This window comes from Marmota flaviventris (assembly GCF_047511675.1).
Source record: "Marmota flaviventris isolate mMarFla1 chromosome 5 unlocalized genomic scaffold, mMarFla1.hap1 SUPER_5_unloc_1, whole genome shotgun sequence".
Taxonomy (NCBI): Eukaryota; Metazoa; Chordata; class Mammalia; order Rodentia; family Sciuridae; genus Marmota; species Marmota flaviventris.
The window spans coordinates 561,568-572,453 of NW_027287679.1; the positions used below are offsets into that span (position 1 = coordinate 561,568).

At 43.8% G+C, this 10,886-nt stretch overlaps 2 protein-coding genes across 2 annotated transcripts; both read left to right on the forward strand.

Annotated features, from left to right (window-relative positions):
* The first annotated feature begins 689 nt into the window (after window positions 1–689).
* On the forward strand, window positions 690–1,652 carry LOC139703605 (olfactory receptor 2T29-like). The gene has a single exon (XM_071607094.1). The coding sequence runs from the start codon at window positions 690–692 to the stop codon at window positions 1,650–1,652; it is 963 nt and encodes a 320-aa protein (XP_071463195.1).
* Window positions 1,653–9,608: 7,956 nt separating this feature from the next.
* On the forward strand, window positions 9,609–10,571 carry LOC139703604 (olfactory receptor 2T29-like). The gene has a single exon (XM_071607093.1). The coding sequence runs from the start codon at window positions 9,609–9,611 to the stop codon at window positions 10,569–10,571; it is 963 nt and encodes a 320-aa protein (XP_071463194.1).
* Window positions 10,572–10,886: the final 315 nt, after the last annotated feature.

Genomic DNA, 10,886 nt, shown 5'->3' on the forward strand with positions numbered 1-10,886 from the left:
TCAGAGGTAGCAAGAGTCAAGGTTGGAAACCAGTCATGACCTTGGATCTTTATGGGTGGGTGCCCCTCAGGTCTCAAAAGGTTTGGTCCTGTGTGAAGACTGCAGTGTGCTGGAAAGAACAGCCGAGTCATTCCAGACTCACAGAACCTCCCACATGTCCTTGTCCTATAGACTTGGGGGTTCAAATGTTAAATGTGCATTCCACAAATTATGTCTCAGCAACTTTTTAAACATTTTGAATATACCATATAGATCTGAGAGTCTTTGGATGCCAGCTAAAACCAGATTGTTAAACCAGAAATATTAACACTTATTTTACACTTGAATAATTTAAACTCAGGAATTAGTGATTCTCCTTGTTTGCAAATGTCCCTTACTTTTTTGAGCAATGATTCTGAAAATATGCACTTGTCATTAACAAACTGCTTTGTTCAGGAAGCTCATGAACTTGAACTGTTGCAACCTCACTACAAGTTACCAACTCACTTCACCCACAGGTGAGTTTTTAGATACTTTTTAAAAAATATTGTTTATTACAGGTCATCTGAATTCCTAGGATCTACAGGCTCTGGAATATCCTCTGGTTGCCACAATCAGGCTGGTACACAGGTGTGTGGCAGCTAAGAATTCACTTCAGCCCTCTGTACAACATTAACCCAAAGCTTTCTTGGTAGCCAAAGTGGAGCCTCATGGACATCACCACCTGGATGACCAACCACACGGGGTGGGCATATTTCATCCTGGTGGGACTCTTCAGGCAATCTCAACACCCAGCTCTGCTTTGTATGGTCATTTTTCTGGTTTTCCTGATGGCCTTGTCTGGAAATGCTGTCCTGATCATCCTGATACACTCCAGTGCCAAACTCCACACCCCCATGTACTTCTTCATCAGCCAGCTGTCCCTCATGGACATGATGTCCATCTCCATCACTGTGCCCAAGATGCTCCTGGACCAGGTGCTGGGTTTGAGTACCATTTCTGTCCCTGAATGTGGGATACAGATGTTCCTCTACTTGACACTAGTAGGTTCTGAGTTTTTCCTTCTGGCAGCCATGGCCTATGACCGCTACATGGCCATCTGCCATCCACTTCGCTATCCAGTCCTCATTAACCATAGAGTGTGTCTCCTCCTGGCATCTGGCTGCTGGTTCCTGGGATCAGTGGATGGCTTCATGCTGACTCCTGTCACCTTGACCTACCCATTCTGCAGATCCCTGGAGATCCAGCACTTCTTCTGTGAAGTCCCTGCTGTGATGAAGCTCTCCTGCTCAGACACCTCGCTCTATGAGACACTCATGTACCTGTGCTGTGTCCTCATGCTTCTCATCCCTGTGACAGTCATTTCAGGCTCCTATTCCTGCATCCTCCTCACCATCCACAGGATGAACTCAGCAGAGGGCAGGAGGAAGGCCCTGGCCACCTGCTCCTCACACATGATGGTGGTCACACTCTTCTATGGTGCTGCCGTCTACACCTACATGCTCCCCAGCTCCTACCACACTCCTCAGAAGGACATGGTGATGTCTGTGTTTTACACCATTCTTACCCCTGTGCTGAACCCCTTAATCTACAGTTTCAGGAACAAGGATGTCACAGGGGCTCTGAGGAAAATGTTGAGTGTGGGACCTGTCTTTCAGGAAACAGTAAAGTAGGGGATTTGGGTTCCATGGTTTCTCCTTCTCTCCACGTCAGATGATGAAGATCTCCTGGTGCCCTCCCCTGGGCTCCTACTCCACAGTGCTGCACCCTTATGCTCCTCTCAGGGGTGAGCCTCCTTGTCCGCTGCTTGTGCATTCAGGGTCCTCATGCAGCTCCCCTGAATCCACCTTATATACCTAAGTTGACAAGGATTTTTCCCTCACTAGGGGAAAAATCATATTATTAGGAAACAGATTGTGGATATTTAGAGGATGTGGTCATGAGTGTTCATCTGATGAGGTGCAAACAGGAAAAAACCTTGTGAAGCAAAAGGAGTTACAGGGTTCCTCATAGGTGTGAAGAAGTTAAGGGTACATGGGAATTGGTAGAAGTAATCTTTATCCTGCTAATTCTCTGAAGTGCTGTATAAATAAATAGTTATAAAACCATCTAAGAGTTCAATAACCAAGGATTCATTCTGTTTAGCTATAGTCCACTGATTCTTATCAGATATAGAGAGGTATGAATGAAGAGAAAAACTTGTATATATGTAGGTATACAGTGTAAAGTTATAGCATTTGATATGCTGAATGTGATTACTGGAATGAGTGAACTAACACATTCATTACCTCACGTCTTTACTATCAGATTTGCTCTCTTTTTTCTTTGCACTGAGCACAGTTAAAATATGCTCTCATGAAAAATTTCACACATAACACATGGTACTCTTAACCAAAGTCCTTGTGCTATGTTTCATAATTCCAGATGTATTTGCATTGTAACTGAAAACTTGTTCTCCCTGTCAACATGTCCCTACCACCCCAGCCCTTGGCGACCACCACCTACTCTCTGCATCTGTCCCTCCTACTTAGATTCCACGTAGACCTGAGGCCATGCACCGCTGGTCTTTCTGTGTCTGCCTTCATTTACTTGGCCTGGAGTTCTCCAGCCATGGGATCTCAGTGGCAGTATCTCCTTCTGAGGACTGAGTGGCACCCATTCTATATGTCTATATGCCTGTAGATATAGACAGCTACATGCCACGTCTTCCTCATCTATCCACCTCTGCCAGACAAGAAGTTGGCTTCCATGTCTTGCCTCCTCTGGGCACCAGCACAATAAACATGGAGAACAGGTTCTTGAGGAGCTTATTTCACTACCTTTGGATACAGACCCAGAAATGGGATCACCAAGTCCCTTAGCAGTCCCATTTTTAGTAGATGTCGAAGGCTCAGGCAGCTGTCAGTTATAGCTGCCAGAATATACGATTCCTCCGCAGGGTGCAAGCGTTCTGTGTTCTCCACATGTTCTGCAATGCCTGACTTCGTGGTTTTGTCAATAACCACCCTGACGTGTGTGAACTGGTATTTCAAGCTGGTTTTAATCGCCTCTTCCTGATGATCCATGATGCTCAGCCACTTTCCATAAAACTTTGGCCACTTGTCTGTCACTTTAAATCAGAAAATGCCTATTTTTTAATTGAATTATTTGATTTTTGCTGTCATGTTGCTTGAGTTGCTCTTGTAGTGTGGATTTTAACCCCTCATGTGGTATACAGTTGGCCAATATTGTTTTCTGGTTGGGTAGGCTGCCTGTGCATCTGGTTGATGTCTTTCTTTGCTGTGCAGAAAGTTTCTTGCATCTTGTATTCATTCATTTTAATTTTTACATGTTGCAGATTGTGTTTTCTGGTGTTGTCCAGAATATCATTGTCAAGACCATGTGAAGGACTGTTTCCCTTTGTTATTTATTTATTTATTTAGAGATTAAAATTTCATGTTTTACACCTAAGCCTTATTCTACCTGATTTAAATTGTGTTTGTGCAGTAAGAAGGACTTACTTCTGTTCTCCCGAGGAAGATGTCCAGCTTCTGCTGAGCCATTCACTGAACAGACTCTTCTATGCCACTCCTCATCCATGGGACCCTCATCAACGACTGATAGCCTACCATGAGTGGGTGTGTTTGGGGGCTCTTAATTCCATTGATACACACTTCTGTACTTAGGACAGTGCTGTGGTTTTATTATTGTAGTAAAAATCACTTGAAATAGAGCATTCTGGAGGCTCCAGCCCTATTCTTCTCGTCAAGGCTGCTTTGGCTATTTGGAGAATTCAGGGCATCCCTATAGTTTTTAGGACACTACTTTTTATTTCTGTAAACAATGCCATTTACTGTAGTTATGAACCCATGAAATTACATTACATATCCCTCAGCCTATTGCCTGTATTTGCTATTGGATTGGCGAGCAGAGTCTTCTCTCCACTGAGTAAACCAAATCTAGTGGCTGGAATACACTGTATTGGAATAAATAGCTATAAGTTATCAATCAAAATTTTTTGAATGAGTGAGTGATAAAAAACCATATTTAACTTTGAAAGTTCATAGCTATGTGAAAGGGGCCATGCCAACAGTCCCCAGCATAGTGAAGCCCAAATAAATTATTGCTGTCTCAGCAGTTAACTGTACAAAAGCAAAAAACAAAACAAACAACAACAATAACAAAAAAAAAAAAAAAAAAGACTCAACCTCATTCAATAGAAATTTGAAAGGGGATGTTTTAGAAGATCCCAAAATGTGTAAAGATTTTCCCAACAGAAACACACTGAAAGGAATCATTCAATTTGTCAAAATAAACACAATACTTTAGAAAATTCTGATGAAAATAACCACTGAAATTAAATGTTGTAGTCCATACTACTCAGTTACTGTTTTGAATATATAAACCATTGTATATCACTATATATGTATGAAGAAAAGATTTCACTAGAAAAAAAATGCGCAAAGAACATAGTCATTCCATAAAGTGGTAGTTACATGGAGAAACATGAAAAAACATATAGATAGATAGATAGATATAGATATATTAGTAAGCAAGAAATGCAAGTCAAATATGATAACTCGAACAAATTGACTAAGGTGGAAAAATACCATATTCCAGGCTGGTGTAGAAATACCATATTCCAGCTGGATGTTGTAGCATGATTCGGTGGTTAACAGAAAGCAACTTATTGCTATATATTAAAATATTTGGATGACTGTTCCCTGCATGGAATTACTTTGCAAAACAAACTAAGAGAGTGATTTCTGCATAAGAATTTTTATTTCAGCTCAGTTTATAATCAATGGATTTGAACATAGAAAAACTGCACCTTTAGGAAAGGACTACATTCCTGTTTAAATCACCTGATACATAGTAACCACATTAAATCAGTTTATTGAGAAGTCTCAAAACACAAACTGTTTCATTGAAAATTTAAATGTTTACTGTAATATATTCACCCAGATAAAAATCATGCTTTAAATGTTAAGAGTGGAGGTTTAGCACAAGACAACATCCAAAATTTCAAGCTGCAGAGACTTCATGCAAGGATTTGGCTACAAAGTGGCCATGACCTAAGTGAGGCTGGTGGAGCAGAAGGGAGCCTGTCAGCTAAGGACCCCATTCCTCCCTCTGTATCTGCTCTTCACTCTCTACTGAGTGTGGAGAGTGTATGCCGAGCCACAGGCAGGACGCCATAGCGACCCAGGTGCCCACATCCTGCAGTGCTGCTAGAACTCAAAATGCCTTCTGGAAGCTGGAGCCTGGAGCCAAGAGGGTCCCTGTTGTGCCCAGGTGCTTCAGCTGCCATGGACCATCTCCAGCAGGGAGAAAAGTCCCAGCTTCTTAGTTTCTCCCACACTCGAGGGGACCCCAGGGCTGAATCCCACAGTGTTACAGGAAACCAGGGGGCAAGGAGGCAGGATAAGCCATCTACAGGCTGAAGCCCTGCAGGTCACAGGTAGGTACAGCTCAGGAGGCAGCCTGACCAACAGTGTGTGTGTGTGTGTGTGTGTGTGTGTGTGTGTGTGTGTGTGGACCCAGGCTGTCACAAGACCTCCATGTGAGGGTGAATGATAAGCATTGTTTCAAACATAGAAAAAAAGTTGAGCAGAATTTCACTGCAAATTTTGAGAGAGAACTGTTAAAAAATAGATGTTGAAGGATCTTGCTTCTGTCTTCCTCTATTTCACTGTAGCTGCTTCAACAGATGTTTGAAAAACGTGTAGTTTGTAGGCATGATAGGAATAATTTCATTTTACTGCATAGCTAGTTATTGAACTCAGGGCTTTATGCATGCTCAGCAGGAGCCATAATCCCTGAGCTACACCTCCACTCTTAACATTTAAAGCATGATTTTTATCTGGGTAAATATATTAAAATAAACATTTAAATTTTCAATGAAACAGTTTGTGCTTTGAGACTTCTCAATAGTTTGCATATCAGTAGTTGAAATAAAAACAAATATTTTAAAATTAAATTCTAAATTACAGTGACCTAGATGGCCAATGAATGACAGGAAACAAGGAGCACAAGCAGGGACGTAAGAGAGTGAGGTGGACCTGTGAGGAGGACTCCTTCCAGGCTTCCAGGACACTGAGGAAGTGACGCTTTTCTTACACAACACAGACACACACACATGCACACACACACACACACATGCATGCAAACAACACACACACACACACACACACACACACACACACGGTGTGGTTGATAAACCAATCCAGACTAACTCCTCCTACATGTCACTGGTCAGGCGTTGTAGACACTGTGAGAGTGGAGAGGATTGTTAACATTGGTGAAGTCTGGAGTTGAACAAAGAGGGAGACAGGACAGGATGAGGATGACCCAGAGCTGTGCCCCAGAGAGCTCTGCTGCTTCCTTAGCTCTAACTGCAGTGTCCCCCAGGCCCCAGAGGATCTGTGAACAGACATGTCTCATCCAGTCCCTTGTGAGCATCCTAATCCAGGAGTGATGCCATCCTCCTCTTCCTGGTGACTTAGCCAGGCCACACTCCCTGACCATCTGGGTGAGGCGCAGCCTCCTCTGAGGTGAGTTCAGCCAGGTAGGTGGCCCTGGAGCCCAGGGCCATGGCTGTGCTGGGCTTGCTGACCAGCTGTTGAGGTGCTCTGTTAGATCCTCACAGCATTTCCTCATCTTTCTCTATCACCTGTTTTTCTGACAAATACAAATGTGTTCTCATCTTCAAATTTTCATATAGAATTTATTTGCTGCAACATCTTAAGAAATATGTTTTTATTTTGGATTATTTTTGGACATAGGAGTATATATTCCTTTTTATGTTTCAGATGGTGGTAGAAAGCTGCATTAGTTGTCCTGAGACAGCAACTTTGCAGAGGGAGAAGGGCTGTCCTTGCTTCACATGGGGGTCACTCCTGAGGTTGCAGCAATGCTGGAAGCAAGTGTCCTGAGCATGTTCATTTTTCCCTGATGACACACACAGTGGGTGGACCAGACCCGAGCTGTCCGTGGCAGAGGGAGGACACTGTTTCCAAGGACACTGAGGCAGTGAGGTGCTCTGCTGCACCCTGGGGTGGGACATGGCCCTCCCTCGGATCACTTGTGTGATGATAGGCAGAGACCCTGAAACCCTGGATTGTCAGTCTGTACTAGGAGGAAATAAGAAGAGTAGGACCTCAGAGGCTCTGGGGAAGGCAGAGTGTAGTCAGCAATTCCTGGGTGCTTCTGGCTAATAAGGTGGCTGTGTGTTTGTCTACCAAAATTGTCACCAATTCCCCAAGTTAAAAGTGCATCAGGCTGTTCCCATGAAACGTACACAGGTGCCTAGAGAAGAGTAAGAGAGCAGGTGGGATAGGCCCAGGATGCGGAGCAGACTGGGTCCCTGGTCCTGTGTGTTCTTGGGGTTCTGGGCTCCGGAACAGTGGCAGAGCCTCTCCCTCACTGCCCACTCTCTCCTCTGTCCTCTCAGAAAATTCTGCCCCTGTCTTCACTGCGGCTGTTTGTGTCCATTCCTTGCTCCACTTTATCCACAGAGGTTGATGGGACAGAAGGTGTGATTTCAGTTCATGGGAAAGATCTCAAATTCTCCAAAGAGCTCAGCCTTCATCTGCCAACAGGTTAGGATTTCATGGACAGGAAGTCTATCTGTCTATCATGTCTCTCTCCTCTGTCATCCACCTACTACCCACTACCCATCTACCATCTCTGTCCCTGGGCCTGCACCTCTCCTGCTGTCCACCTCTGCAGTGGGTCTCAGTCATGCTAGACCCTAGGGCTACAGCATCAGAAGCTGTGTAGTGTATCCACTGCTTCAGTGCCTCCCAGCAGGGGCTGTCAAAAGTGGACTATCACATCTGGTGTTAGGAAATATTACAAGGGAGAAAATGTGTTCAACTTTCCTTTCTTAAAATAAAAATATCTCTGAATTGTAGCTACTGTTAGTCTTTCTAGAGAGAAGAGACATCAGACCCTCAGGATGATAGAGAATCAAATTTAACAGTTAAGCTTTCAGAGGCAGAAGATTGGAAAGATTTAATCTCGTTAATAGAAAACGTGGAAGAAACCATTATTGATTTCCTTAAGAAAGGTGGGGCACATTTTATGTTCATTGCCCTTTTTACTTATTTTGTCCCTATTTAAAAATCCTGCCTCAAATATTTTGGGTGGTGTTTTCCCTGTAATGAAGTAGAATGACCTCCGGAAGTGCAGGCCAGGTTAACAAACCCTTAGTGTCTAGCATCTACAGAGAGGTGGCTGAGCATCAAGACAGAGCAGACAAATGTGACCTAACTCTGAGACCTGTCTGTGTGGTTTTGTTAACTCACTGTCTCTCAATTTCCATGAAAATTGATTGTGGCTGTTGATAAAGCAGATGGTGTTGGCAAAACAGCCAAAGTCTTTCTGGTGAATAGCAGTGATCCTTGAATGCTTGTTCTCCACCTGAGATTGAGTGCAAATGACAGAGCATGAAGATGGACCAGGAGGAGCCCTAGCTGGGCTGAAGCAGATGAGCCTTTCCACAAAGCTGTGTTTAGTCAGAGTCAAACTGATAAGTATCTCAGACCATTGTTTATTTTTCCCTTTATATAAATATACATTTAAAGTTTATTCATTTTATATAAATAACACAAAAATTGTCAAATCTAAATACTTTTCTTTAAAGTTGATTGTAAGCTTTACTTGCATGTCTTTTTTCATGCAATCTTAAAAATCAAGTATTGGAGATATAAATAGGTACCCAAATTGGAGAAATGAAGGGTGGTATCTCATAGTACAATAGCAGTGACAGCCAGGTCTAGGACAGGTTCTGAAGAGTGGGTAGTGCAGATATTAATCAACAGCATGCCTGTTTCTTCATTTGTGAAAGTCAGAATTCAGGAAACTTTCATTTCTTTGCCTTACTTCAAACTCACCACACCTGGTGTCAGGTGTCATTCTAATCATATCTCAGGCAGAGTGGACAAAGAAGGGGAGGTCAGGGGTAGCAAGAGTCAAGGTTGGAAACCAGTCATGACCTTGGATCTTTATGGGTGGGTGCCCCTCAGATATCAAAAGGTTTGGTTCTGTGTGAAGACTGCAGTGTGCTGGAGAGAACAGCAGAGTCATTCCAGACACACAGAACCTCCTGGCATGTCCTGGTCCTATAGGCTTTGGGGGTTCAAATGTTAAATATGCATTGCACAAATTATGTCTCAGCAACTTTTTAAACATTTCAAATATACCATATAGATCTGAGAGTCTTTGGATGCCAGCTAAAACCAGATTGTTAAACCAGAAATATCAACACTTATTTCACACTTGAATAACTTAAACTCAGGAATTAGTGATTCTCCTTGTTTGCAAATGTCCCTTACTTTTTTGAGCAATGATTCTGAAAATATGCACTTGTCATTAACAAACTGCTTTGTTCAGGAAGCTCATGAACTTAAACTGTTGCAACCTCACTACAAGTTACCAACTCACTTCACCCACAGGTGAGTTTTTAGATACTTTTTAAAAAATATTGTTTATTACAGGTCATCTGAATTCCTAGGATCTACAGGCTCTGGAATATCCTCTGGTTGCCACAATCAGGCTGGTACACAGGTGTGTGGCAGCTAAGAATTCACTTCAGCCCTCTGTACAACATTAACCCAAAGCTTTCTTGGTAGCCAAAGTGGAGCCTCATGGACATCACCACCTGGATGACCAACCACACGGGGTGGGCATATTTCATCCTGGTGGGACTCTTCAGGCAATCTCAACACCCAGCTCTGCTTTGTATGGTCATTTTTCTGGTTTTCCTGATGGCCTTGTCTGGAAATGCTGTCCTGATCATCCTGATACACTCCAGTGCCAAACTCCACACCCCCATGTACTTCTTCATCAGCCAGCTGTCCCTCATGGACATGATGTCCATCTCCATCACTGTGCCCAAGATGCTCCTGGACCAGGTGCTGGGTTTGAGTACCATTTCTGTCCCTGAATGTGGGATACAGATGTTCCTCTACTTGACACTAGTAGGTTCTGAGTTTTTCCTTCTGGCAGCCATGGCCTATGACCGCTACATGGCCATCTGCCATCCACTTCGCTATCCAGTCCTCATTAACCATAGAGTGTGTCTCCTCCTGGCATCTGGCTGCTGGTTCCTGGGATCAGTGGATGGCTTCATGCTGACTCCTGTCACCTTGACCTACCCATTCTGCAGATCCCTGGAGATCCAGCACTTCTTCTGTGAAGTCCCTGCTGTGATGAAGCTCTCCTGCTCAGACACCTCGCTCTATGAGACACTCATGTACCTGTGCTGTGTCCTCATGCTTCTCATCCCTGTGACAGTCATTTCAGGCTCCTATTCCTGCATCCTCCTCACCATCCACAGGATGAACTCAGCAGAGGGCAGGAGGAAGGCCCTGGCCACCTGCTCCTCACACATGATGGTGGTCACACTCTTCTATGGTGCTGCCGTCTACACCTACATGCTCCCCAGCTCCTACCACACTCCTCAGAAGGACATGGTGATGTCTGTGTTTTACACCATTCTTACCCCTGTGCTGAACCCCTTAATCTACAGTTTCAGGAACAAGGATGTCACAGGGGCTCTGAGGAAAATGTTGAGTGTGGGACCTGTCTTTCAGGAAACAGTAAAGTAGGGGATTTGGGTTCCATGGTTTCTCCTTCTCTCCACGTCAGATGATGAAGATCTCCTGGTGCCCTCCCCTGGGCTCCTACTCCACAGTGCTGCACCCTTATGCTCCTCTCAGGGGTGAGCCTCCTTGTCCGCTGCTTGTGCATTCAGGGTCCTCATGCAGCTCCCCTGAATCCACCTTATATACCTAAGTTGACAAGGATTTTTCCCTCACTAGGGGAAAAATCATATTATTAGGAAACAGATTGTGGATATTTAGAGGATGTGGTCATGAGTGTTCATCTGATGAGGTGCAAACAGGAAAAAACCTTGTGAAGCA